Genomic DNA, 13406 nt, shown 5'->3' with positions numbered 1-13406 from the left:
CCCCTATGAGTATTCGGTCCGTTTGGTTTCAGCTACTTGACATTTTAGCCCTGCCGTCACTTCCATTTATGGAAGTGTTTTAAACTAATTGTATCAACCAAACCGATTTATAATTAAAATGAACTAAAAATAAAATAATCAAAATTGAAAATAAATTATTCTGTAAAACATAAAATCTAATAAAATATGGTAACAAATATATACATTTTTAAAATCTTTTTGAACCATAGCTTGAATGCAGGTGATAAAATGTTGTGTATCATATATATTGAATGCTGTGTGTTCATTCATATATTATAATCTGTATTAAATAATATAATATCATCTTCTGATCTTTAATAATTTTAACTGTAACCGTTAGAAAAAGCCATTGAATGTGTATATAAGGGCGTTTGGAACTTAGTAGTATTCTTAAAAAATTATTGAAAAAAATAAAACTCCACCTTTGATTTATAGGCATTAAATTTATTTTTAAATATCAATCACTTCTGAAATGAAAACGTCAAAGAAACTATTTTAGGCAAGAACTAATGAAAAAAGGCATTAAATCTAGGTAAAATAAAAAGTAAGTATACCGATATGTTATTTTCAGAAAGTTTGTTGCTAATATATAGTTTTCCTTTAAAGAACACTTGATATTTGATTGACCCCCCGGGTCTTTACTAAGGCAAAAGGAGGGTACGGGTATGTGCCGCCCTAAAGGATTCGTTTTTAGGATCTTCAAAATCCCAATGAGGGTCATAAAAATCACAAAAATCAAATTCCAGTCCCTTTAAGTAACTAAACTTCAAGAAAATTTGAGTTTTTCCTCGTTTTAAGTCCCTCTAAAGGTCAGTTTTGGTCCTTCAGGACAAAAGTCAGGCGGCAAATACCCGTCTTCCCGCAAACCTAATACCCTCTACCCGGATTGAAACGCAGTAAATTCTTTACCGAGCCTTCTAAAAATCACAGCCTATTAATTGAGATCAAATCTTACAAGGGCACAACTCGAAGGGTACACCAACTATTTGACATTTTCTCGTTTCAAAGTCTTTATCTCCGAAAAGCGATAAACCATATTTATGCTTTGTTGAATCGCCTGTTAAAATATGCTTTACTGTAAAATGCAAATCATAAGGTGACACAATCTGTGAAGTTCTTTTAACATTCAATGAAAATCTGTCCTTCAAGTCATTTGATGAATATATGTTGAGAAATGGTTGTTTATGCTCTTGTTGCCCTTGTATGGTTTGTGCCAGCTTCCCAAGCAATGTTCCTTTAATCGAATTCACTATCAAAACAGTGTTCGGTAATTGATGAATTTTGTGTAAAATATCTTTCAATTTTTCGTCCATATATCCAATTAGGTTATAATTCTGACTAGTCATTTCATTTAAAACAATCATGCCAAATTTAGCGTCTTTTTTATATGTGCTGATAAAATCATTCAAATAGTTGAAAGAAAGTTCATAGAAACCTTTAGATGCGATGCAATAGTGTTTCGCTCTTATGTCGTAGTTTCTATAAATATGAAATAAAGAAATAGTTTTAAAAGCCGCTCGAGGGGACAATAATAGTGTGGTTAAATGGTTTTGGAAGATATCGAGGACGACGGTAAGTGAAATGATACAAAACAAAGTCGATAGTCGATGTACGGCTCTAATTCGTCTTTGATAACCTAAACTGACGACGGTATTTTGGTATTTTTACATTCGTCGAGCAAAGTGGACGGTGATTTGGCTACATGTCAACTTTGCTTTATACCGTCTTCTTCAATTTATCCCGAATATATCAACTTGCTAATGGTGAGGCTAATCAGTATCGGAGGCTAATCAGTATCGGAGGCTAATCAGTATCGGTGGCTATCTACCGATACTACTAATATCCGTTCTAGAAGCAAAGTCGATATTATTGCGGGCATGTCTGCTTTGCTTCCTGATTAGTGCGTAGTACGAAAGACGGACTGAAAGAACCCCGTTCACAACGGCAAGATTAACCGATACTTAGCCTCGCTAATTTAATCATTTAGGGATCTCAAAATATATATACATGTGAAGATTGAAGTAAAAAAAAAATTTATGGTCCAGCAATATGTGAAAATGAGAAAATTGAAAACATCTTTAAATTTACAGAAATTATCATGAATATCATTCTGTATCATTTTAAGATTTACCCTGGCGTAAAAAAAGGTCAAATAATCAGGGTGAGTGTATTTAGGAGCCTACTAACGATTGTGCTTACTTTGCTATTGCTTGGAAGAGTGATAAAGCAGAATGGTCAGCCTCAATGGTCGTCAAATTTTCGTGGACAGAATCTGAACTGAAAAGTGTTAGATAGTTTTTCTCACGTGCCAATGATATTAATGTTTTGGCGTCTGCGCTCTCTGTCGGAGAAGTACCTAAAAATCAAATTAAAAACAAAATATTCAACAAACTATTGGTTATGAATTAGACAACATGATGCCTCCTAGAAGCCACCTAGAATCTCCTAGTAAACTAATTCGAGCGAGAAATTATTTTGGAGATCAGCAAAATCCTTGGTGCAAACTTATCATGACAAAGGATATTATTTGATATTTGACACAAAATCTTAGGGGTATTTTCTCACTTTTAGCGAGAACTTATAGATGCTGTAGTAAGTTTAGTGAATTTTCTAAAATCATCCGAAATCATCATTGTGAAAATTGACCTCCTTAAAGGATATGAGAAAGCTCTGTAAATATTGGTCTAAAGCAAGTGTTTAATCTAAAAAACAGAAACCTAAATTACATATCTAATCGCACGATGGGTTATTTTTTCTTATTTGGCACGCCCTCAAAGAGAGCAATTAATCGTTAATTGCATCCCGTAGAGAGCAATTAATCGTTAATCACACTCGCCAATGCCGCGCCAATGTTTACAAAATTAATTTTCATGTTTTTTTCTTACATTTTATTTGCATCGAACATTTTAATTGCATTCGAAATTCATTTTGGGAAAAAGAAAATCAATAAAACAATAAAAGAAAGACATAAAGAGAAGAGAAAAATATAAAACTCTCAGTGTAATTTCTGTAATTTACTTCCCTAAAACTGGGAAAAAGTAGTGAAAGCCATTGTGCGATTAGCTCGTAATCACATAACTCGTACAATTCGAAAATTGCACTCGTGATTTTTTTGTTTCGAATTTTCCTCATCCTTTCGGACTCGGAAAATAAATATCCACGTGCAATTATATTCGAATTGCACTCGTTATCATGTGATTACATATACAAATCAATTATTAATAAGTTTTAATTGGATTAAAAGTATATTGACAATGAATACCTTTTATGAGATTATCGACATTTTGAATAAAATTTTCATGGGTTGGTGCGTAGAATGGAAAATTGGTTGACTTCATTTCATCTTGCAAATATTTCCAAGATTTTGGTAGCTTCCTTTGAAAGTGACTCGACGATACTTCCCCAAGGGTGATAATGAAAACATTAGGCTGTGTCCCAGACGCTGCTTTCAATCCACTTATTTCTTTGTGAGGAACAGAGGCTACAAAGTCATTGTATGTTTTACCGTCCGTTGTTGTGTACTCAACCATATTGAATTCTTTTGTAATTTCAAATTCTTGTGTTTCTTTCTTGTCTTCCACTGAAAAATATTCATGTTTATTTAAAAGTCTGAAGAAATGTCTATGAATATCTTGGCACTTCATTATAGTGCACCCCCCCCCAGATAGGACTCGAATTTGAAGCAGGGGAAATAGGCTTAGCTTAGTCTAGAAAATCTCAGATGGTACTTCGGGAAATTGCTCCAATTTTATCCAAACTATGTAATTTTAAACTCTTTGAAGAATCTAAAATTCTAAATTGATTTTTTTTTTTTTTTTTGATTAGCCTCAACTTACCCGCATTATAAAAATGATATTGCAATCTTTTCTGTTCCGAACATTCCTTGTAAAAACACAATTTTTGGCCCTCAGATGAGCCTCCTCCGCCCAAGGGGTGAATACAAAAATCAGTTGTCTTCAATACACCACCGTGTACGATTTCAAACTTCATGCCACAGTCTTTAGTGAGGACAACTATTGCATCGTTCTTCAACTGGGTGTTTGGCTTCAAACCGAAACATCTTTTTGTATCAGCCTTTATAAGGAAAACAAATTGAATTAAAACCATGAAAAAAGAGTGATAATTAAGTAAAAATCTAATGGACTGTTTTATCAAATTTTCATCAACCTTTTCGAGATAAAAAAGAAGAACCTTGTTAATAATGATAACATTTCCGAAAGAACCCTTGGAAATCTTTTTTCAATACCCTAAAAGTGAAGGTGGACGAACTAAAATCAGTCTTTTACCCCCTGGAAATTTAGTATTAAACTTTTATCTGGAAAAATTAAAAAATACTCCATTATACCCCTTGGAAATTCTTCTCTCCGATATTCCCCTGGAAATCTTTGTCCACCCCCATGTATGGATATAAAGCGGAATGGCTCAATAATATTCAGGATCATTATCATCATACTTGTAAGGGAAGACACTGAAACAAAAAGGCTTTATTGCTGGTACACCTTTTTGGACACACTGATAACGTTCTAATTATATACCTACTGGGTGTGCCAGAAATAAGTTACCTCTTTGATCTGCTTTGATTTGAGGGTAAGAAGAACTAAGAAAATTTTAGGCTTTTCTCTGAAAGATATTTCTACTACTGCCTGTAATATCAAATCAAAGAGGGTAACTTATTGCTGACACACCCAGTAATTATGGCTATGGGTTGCCTGCCAAACAGGAATTGATAAAAATTAAACTAAGACTCTAGATTGCTTTCAAAAAAAAGTATAAATTGAATAAACTAAATAAATAAGATTAATAAAAAAAAACTTAAAAGAACTAACCTTTTCTTTGATAAAGCCTTCCTTAGTAAATTCGAAAACACCTTGCTTAGAATTACATTCTGATGTGAAGGTGATAGTGCTGTAGTCTGAAGATTCCTGTTCCTTTGTTGGAACCACGCATAACTTACTACCAGAATTTCGTAGTGAACCAAAATTTCCTGAATAGTAAAAACACAGACAATTCTTGAAAGGGTCATTCGCAAAACTTTTTGCCAAAGAAAAATTCTTGACGAAATAGAAAATCTGTAAACCTGCTAACTTAAAATGAAATTAAAATGTACGCTTTATGGCACTTTTTAGCCTGTAAAAGTACAATAAGTCACAATGTCAAAAAACAAGTTTCAATCCAATTCAAAAAGTACTTGTCAATCTAAGCCATTTTTCTTGTGAACATTTTCATTTCTTGACTTGCGAAAGTTTATTCTCGCGAAAGTTTGTAAGCCTAAAGTATAATGGTAAACGTTTGATAAATGTAAAACAGTCTTCAAAATAAACTAACTCTTAGATCGAACTAAACCTCGAAATATGAATTGGAGACTGGCTTTAATAAATTGACATACCTGCTTGAATAACTGGATTTGATTTGGGCTTGGTCATTGTTTTCTTATCGCCCAATTTAAAAGACTTCCCTTCTTTAATCACTTCTGTAGTGCTGATGAAATTCAATTTATAAGCTGTTACTGATAGCGTACTGCCTTTCCTCTCAGTAGTCAATTCATTTGGCGGGTCGCATTCGTGTTTACCAAAGTCCTTCATTAGATTCATCATTTCATCAGCAAATGGATTGATTTTCAGATTTTTACATTGTATATCACCAGATACAATTTTGGGCTTATTTCTTATAGTTTTAGAGTGTTTTTCACCATCTTTGTTTTTGTCCATAAAAACAATTCTATCCACTATACTACCAGTCCCATTGCCATCTTTTCCTCTCAAGAAATACACAACTATCAGCAAACAAAAGGCTATAAAAGCTATCATTCGTTTATTTAAAGATATCATCTTTATGCCTAAGAAGTAAACAAAACAATAAAGGATGCATGATCCACTATCCAATCGTGATATATCATTTAAATAATACTAGCAACAACAAGCAGCCTAGAGCAATGATTAATTTTGTTTTCCCGCAAAGTTGTCATATTATGTCTCGATAACCTCACAAACGGAACTTATCCTTAGAGGTAATCGAGCAAGAACAATAGACCTTTTCACCATTGATGTCATTTTATATGCAAGCAGCCATTTTTCATACAAATCCTAGATTGCCGAAACAGATTTGCATAGTTTTGCATATAAATGACATCATTTTTGAAATGGTTTATCTTTTTTCAATCTATGCTTTGTATGAGAAATGACTGCTTGTATATAAATGATCAAAAGTGAAAAGGTCTATAGAAGAAATCTTTATTTGGCTCTGTAGAAAAACTGCAAAATAGAAACTTGCTTCAAGAAAAAAGGTAAACAAATTATATAGTCTTTTTTTCTGAAAGAAAAAGTAACTTTTTGATAGCCTGACAAGGATGAAAGTGACCTGGAATCCCAAAACACAATCAAATAAAAATTAAAAGCTTAACAACCCAAAATTGCTAACATACAGCAGCCAACAATCAACCAACCAAAATTTGTTATCAAATACTGGGATATAGCTTTGATTTGCTAGGACTTGATTAAACACTATATAAATTAAAAATAATTCTGCACATGTAAATGGGTTAGTGTATGAGGTCCAGCAAAATTTCCTTGAAGTAGCCTTTCTCCGACTATGCGCAGATCTAGGTAGGTGTAATCTGACTCATTAATCTTTTTATTGGAAGTTAAAGCATCGAACAACAATCGAACCTTATTTTTAATCCAACTAAATTGAACTAAAATGAAGATAATTTCCGCGTCTGACTTCTGTCAGTCGGTACCACTACATGAAAAAGGCAACTATTGCCTTTACGGGAAATATTTCCCAAACAGGAAGGTGAAAATAACCTGAAAAGGAAACTGTTGAAAAAGTGAAAAACCATGTTTCATGTTATTGCAAAGCCAATTTATGAGCGAAGCAGTTTTGCTACATTGTGTGCGCGTACCTTTAACTTCTATCCCAAGCGAAAATTTGCTATATAGATCACATCTTCAAACCAGTGATTTTGTCAAAATGACCTTGAACGGTTTAGCTTGAAGCCACGAAAGTTTTCTTGGTTTGGTAGCTAGGACTGCGAAAAATGCTGTTTTAAAATGGTACCCTAGCAGTGAACAGCAAAAAAGTTACCAAAAGCCGAAACACAGACTTAGAATCTGAAGTTAATCAAATTGCCGCGCAGGCACGCATCTAAGCAGTGATTCTTCTGTTATAAATGTTTATTTTACTCTTAAATGGAAAAAAAATTAGTTTGAACGGTGACAGAAAAGAACTTCATCATTCCCTGACTTTTAAAAGTAACTATCAAGTATCAAATTAGGTCAATAAATGAGAAGTTTTTTGCAAGTCGCGCGGGCGGGAGAAGTGCTCTTTTAGTGAACTAAACTTACCTTGCAAAGCCAAGTGGATATTCAATGATTAAGACAAATTTATCGAATTTGTCAAGCAAACAAATCAAAACTGGCCAGTCAGGGCTTCCTTTTACTTTATCGATATTACGCGAACGGCTAAATTATTTTGGCTTCACTTTCAATTTCAAGCAAAGGTCTTACCAACAGGGTGCAACGGGGCTGAGTAGGAAAATCTAAACATAGAATTCAAAAAAAATGCCGATCATCGTATAGAGCACTAAAAAATACCCCCTTTCTATGTTTAGTTTGTTCTACCTTGGATTATAACTGAAAATGTCTTCAAATAACCTTTGTCCGCTTTCAGCCCACACGGTAACCTTTAACCGCTTCAATTCTTAGATAATGAATAAGGAGGTGCGCTTAGCTAAGCCATGCTTGCGGACAATAAATTTATGTTTACATATCTTGTATATTTTAGCAGATTTTAGTGGTATTTATCCAATGAAAAGGGTGCTGACAAAAATATGCACAGCATTGATTATGACATCATTAAATATGTCAATGTCGATTCAACGCCCGTTAAAGAAAATAATTTGTAAATAGGTCTTTTTATCATGAAATTTAGAAATACAAACAAAAAAAGAATCAAATTTAATATTTGTTTCTGTTTGTTTCAGATTATATTAGCATTAGAGTACAGTAAATTTTCACGAAAAATATTTCGCGATGGCGGTACGCCCAATTGCGCCTACGGGGAAGTTCCAATCTTCAATTATCGGGAAATCGGGGAAACCGGTTCACCGCGTGGATAAAAAACGTACGGAATGAGAACCTGACAGAAGGTTTTCAACCAGATTTATTCAGATAAAGCTATAAGAGGTTTATTACTTGTGGATTTTAAAACCTACATAACCAGACAGTACAAATCGATAAATTCGATTAGTACTAGTAATCGTATGGTTTGGAGTACAATTAACGATTAATCACTCGTAACAAAGGAGAAAATACAAAACATTCGTCAGTAAAAAAGTCTCTGACACAGGACTTGGGAGAGAAAAGAATAAGGGGACAAAAGTGTCCCCCCGCCGAAGAGTGCAAAAAGTGGTAATAGTGCAATTAACGATTAATCGCACTCCTCTAAACCAATCAGATTCGAGTAATTTTGCACGGCTGACGATTATCAAAGTAATTGATAATGCTTGAAGTAATCGAACAACCACGATTAACAACCGAATGTCGAGTACCAAAATTTCAAAAAAATCACTTTCTTAACCTTAAGATTCGATACCGTTCGAGTACTTTGATTGTTATTGATTACTTTCGATAACTTTGACAACTTCGATAACCAATTACTGTGATATATCTTTATAAAAAACCTGTGCCTTCGCCCTGGGTTTCCTCAAGTAACTCATATTGCGCGTTATGATTGGTCGGAGAAAACGAAAGTGGTTTTCGCACGTTCTGATTGGTCAGAGAAAACGAAAGTGGTTTTCATGCGTGAATTGGTGTTTTAATTGGCAAAATAAATAAACTTGGTTTCAGATTATTTTGACGCGCTGCTAATGGAAACATATTTGATAAAATCGAAGGCTGGAAGGTACTCAATACAATTAGACAGGCAGCTGATGATATCAAAAAAAGTGAAATGAGTGAACATTGAGGGACAAATATCAAGTACTTATTTTGAAATCCTTATAGTTTAGGGAGTCAGAAAAATTTACTCGGCGTGTTTAAAAATCTTTACCGGACGTGTCCGAGAATAATCTATGAATTGATGACGTCACAAGCAAAAGTAAAAAATCAATATTGCAAAATTTCAAAGTTGTCTATACCATTTGAAGCGTTTTCTGATGTAGATTTTAAATCACATCAGTCTCAATAAGTAAAAATTTGAATATGAAAAGTTATTTTAAGGTCTCAATAAGTAAAAATTTGAATATGAAAAGTTATTAAGGTCCATAGCTCAAAAATTCCTCACTTTATAAGGAATTACGATCTCAATTTTCTAGAGTTAGGTTGAGAAATCGAAGATACCCGTTTAAATGTCTTCCATATAGTTTTTGACGAGCTTTCGAATGGTATAAATTGTTTTTCGTTTTGATGACGTTGAAATTTGACATTTTCAGGGGGTTAAAGGGTCATGATTGACCAAAATCACTGGTCAAATTTAAGTCATAGCTTTTGAAATCTAAATTTTTACCTTTTGAGACTGATGTGATTTGGAATAAACATCAAAAAACGTCAAATGGTATATATATATCATTACTATGTGCTGAAATCAAATTTTCATATTTGGTGGTGACGTCATTAGTTGACAATTACTATCGGACGTGTCCGTTAAATAAATTTTCGGATGCCAAGTAAAATTTTTAGGATCAGTAGATATATTGGAACAAGAAAAACCAAATCAGCATTTGTCCCAAAGTCATCCAGATTTTAGATGTTGTCAGCTGCCTGTCTAAATCAAAGGTATTCAATATGATCGAAGGTAATCGAAAAGTAATTGAAATGATTGAACAAATCGAAAATGGTCAAAGAAAATGCCATAATCTGGAGTCGAGTGAGTATTCGATCAACGATAAAATCGATAGGTGGTCACTGACGAACTAATGTTATAAAAGACCAAGGAGGCCCTGACTGAAACTGGCCAAGAATCAAAACAAGCCATCCATCTTTATAAGATTTTTGTTTTGTTTTGATTTTGACAGACGATTCGAATAGAAATGTTCGAACGTTAAACGAATATTGTTCGATTTTTTTAAGGCACCATTTACAATAGAAGAACTAGAAGCAAAGGAAGAACGTTGCGCGGGGAGACAGGAGTTGTGCCGCCATGGTTTGTGTGGTGTGTTTGGGGTATTAGCTTACGACCCTGTCTCTCTTGGGTGTTATCAGAGTGTCTCTTATATTTTGCAAGCAACTTGCGAATTGAGGTGGAGTCTGGTATCGCTTTGCAACCCTTATACCATGCAGCTAGCTAGATGCTGTTTTAGAGCTTTAGAGCTAGCCTGATATAGCAGTGAGGCTGAAATTTTTGAGGATTATATACGATTTTACCAGCTTTTTAGCAATTTTTGAATCGCTAACCCAAATCTTGCAATCTCTTTACCTTAAGGAAGATCGCGATGCGATGGAGTGCAAGGCTGAAAGTCACATTAATATGGTTCATCCTATAAAAGGAAGTTCATTCTATGGTGGCCTATCTTGAAGTGAAGGTGGTTGAACAAAATGTTTTTGGCATATTGATGGAACTGCCCACCCCCACCTCTTAACGTCAAAGTTAAAAAATTGTCAAAAATCTAAATTTTCTCCTTCACTTTCATCGTTGTTTCGTCAGCCATCTTTAATTTCGCTACGGCTTTGCTCAGTTTACATTTTAAAAATAACGTCGAGATAATTTCTATACTTTTTTCCGGAAGTTGCGCAAATTAATTATCTCCATAATTATAATCAAAAGAATAGCGGCATTTCAAAGAAAAAAGACCGACCGTCTGCGAAATTCAAGGGCCACATGGACCGTCTAAACAAAAGGAACACGAGACATAAACATTGCACATGCGTTTGGTTTGGGAACGCGAAACACGAACGCGAACTACCCATGTCAAAACTTTTCAAAATATCTCCAAAACTAACAGATATTTTGAATTTCTGTAAAAAGGTCCAAGTTCCTGTATAGTTTTACTATGTTATTTAAAAAGATCATAACCTTCAGTCAAGTACTCGTTCATCTACCGGGTGCGCCACAAAAAAGTTTCTCTCTTTGAAACTGATTTTCTCGAAATCAAAAAATTTTAAAAGAATCATTCCTATTCCATTGGAAAGAAGAAAGATAAACTTAAATTTTGATGGGACATTTGATAAATTCGGTTTATTAGATCAAAAGTTATTTTCAATTGAATAAAAGAGAAAGTGCCCAAAAACGTTAAAAATCGACCTAGTAACAAAACCCGCACGGAATAAAATAGAAATACAGGGTCACACTATTGGCTACAGGAACTGAAAGCAAACAATTAAGGCCAATATTTTTGATTTTTCTGAAGGACAAAAAGTATAGGAAGCTTTACTGTAGGAGGAATAAGGCTGGGACTATCTATTTAAAAGATATGGACAGAAAAAGGCACTTTTTTGGGTGATAATTAAGATTTTACTTAGAAACTTTAATTCTCTTACCCCCGTCTCGGCCCCCCCCTGATATGAGCAAGGGAACTATGTTGGCCACCCCCACTTAAAATTTCAGATCATAACAAACAAGGAATTAATTTCTGTAACTCGATGAAAATTGGAAAAAAGCTTGTTTTTTACTGTTTCTGATCCGAAAGTGCAATTTTTTGGTAAAAGCTATACAATTTATGTTTGGATTTCTGGAAAGCTTACCCATTCATTGTCAATATATTTTTTATTCAAAAGTAATCTCTTCACGGAATAAAAAGATATAGTCAAATCTTGCAGTTAGTCACACTAGGAAATCAAGCTTTCAGAAAAAACAACATCAGTCATCTACAGGATGTACTTGCAACAATAACGATGAGAGTTACCTGAATCAAGTTTAAGATCCCAAGACAATCAATTAAATCTTGAAAACTTAAAATGAGACAAAATGACATATTGCGAATGTGCAGCAGCCAAATATCACGCGCGTTTGGTTTGGGAACGCGAAACACGAACGCGAACCACCCATGTCTAAACTTTTCAATATATCTCCAGAACTAACAGATTTTTTGAAATTCTGTAAAAAGGTGTAAGTTCCTGAATAGTTTTACTATGTTCTGTGAAAAAATCATAACCATCAGTCAAATACTCGTTCATCTATTTAAGATTGAAGACAAAAATTTGCGAAGAAAAATAAACCTTGAGCACAAAAAATGCTTTTTTAAACCCTTTTCTCCACCGAAAAACAAATAACTTTTACAGACTTACCTTCCCCAAACATTGAAGAAGCCTCTACTAATTAAAGTAAACTAGCCGGTACCCGGCGTCGCACGCCGGTTTAGCTGTTGCTGAACGGATTTTAAAGTCCTTTGGATGTTGGGAAGCTGGCTTAAAATACGATGAAGTCAAAATTAAAGGGAAAAATTATCTTCAAAGTTTGACTCTGTCCTTCCCAGGTCACGTATCTTTTAACCATATTTTGAAAAAAGATTTTTAAATTGTTGCAAAAATGATCAGAAAGGGCGTTATTCAAACTATACCATACCGGCGACCTGCGACGTCCGAAAAGGCTTTGCAATTAGATTTTTTTCTTGCTTCGCTCGCTTTACATTTGCCGTACTTGTTGATGATTAGGAAAACTTTGATGTCAAGATAAGAGGAGTGAAATTATAGACATGACACGAGATTCGTCGAAAAAAGGCAGCCCGTGGGTACTTAGGCAAGAGAAGGATACGGGCATGAGCCGTTCTTAAGGATGCCTTTTTAAAAATGGCAGTCCCTGTAAGGGTTGGAAAAATCAGAAAATTAAACTTCAGTCCCACTAAGAGTCGGTAAAAATAGGGAAAAAAATCAACTTTTTACCCCCAGAAAGATAAGAAATTTAATCAAATTAGTCCCAATAGGGGAAGTAAACTTCAAAAAATTTCGCTTGTTTCTTCTCCTCTCTAGTCTCGCTAAGGGTCCAAGGGCCAAAAGTCAGGCAGCTAGGCACCTTCGTCATAACTTTTCGAATTCAACAATGAATGACTTAGATTTACAGCAATATAATTATCGACAAAGATGTTTATAAGTCCCTTTTTACGAAGAAAGATCTCTTGTTTTTACCGCCTTTCGAATGTATTATTAATGTTGCTGTTTAGTTGTTCCAATAAACTTGTCTTGTGATTCTTATGTTTTAAATGTTTTGAATTTGTTCTTTTCTAAAACAGATTTTGTTTGAAAGATTTTCTTATGTTTTGTTTTGAAACGAATTCGAATGTCTCAAATCAAATAAGGTCGTTAATTACATTCGAAAACATAAAACAAAAGAACAGAGAGAAAAAAAGAAAAAAAGAAAAAAACATAAGAGGCGGGCTCGGGGACGTCTGGGCAGATATTATAATCTATCAATCAAAACAAACTTATCGAACAACTCAAAGTCTTTATAAAACG

The 13406-nt window shown here is 34.1% G+C and overlaps 1 protein-coding gene across 1 annotated transcript; it reads right to left on the bottom strand.

The window, feature by feature from the left end:
- Positions 1 to 428: 428 nt before the first annotated feature.
- LOC136800683 (uncharacterized) lies at positions 429 to 5857 on the bottom strand. Its single transcript, XM_067057338.1, has 6 exons — positions 5408 to 5857; positions 4848 to 5005; positions 3858 to 4095; positions 3284 to 3601; positions 2221 to 2377; positions 429 to 1500 (listed from the first exon to the last, which is right to left on the bottom strand). The coding sequence occupies exons 1-6, from the start codon at positions 5847 to 5849 to the stop codon at positions 966 to 968; spliced, it is 1848 nt and encodes a 615-aa protein (XP_066913439.1). The 5' UTR covers positions 5850 to 5857; the 3' UTR covers positions 429 to 965.
- Between the last annotated feature and the right edge of the window lie 7549 nt (positions 5858 to 13406).

The sequence above is a fragment of the Clytia hemisphaerica genome, unplaced genomic scaffold (genome assembly GCF_902728285.1).
Source record: "Clytia hemisphaerica strain Z4C2 unplaced genomic scaffold, Clytia hemisphaerica genome assembly, whole genome shotgun sequence".
Lineage (NCBI taxonomy): Eukaryota > Metazoa > Cnidaria > Hydrozoa > Leptothecata > Clytiidae > Clytia > Clytia hemisphaerica.
The sequence above is the reverse complement of the archived record's forward strand: the minus strand, read 5'-3'. Positions and strand labels throughout refer to the sequence as shown.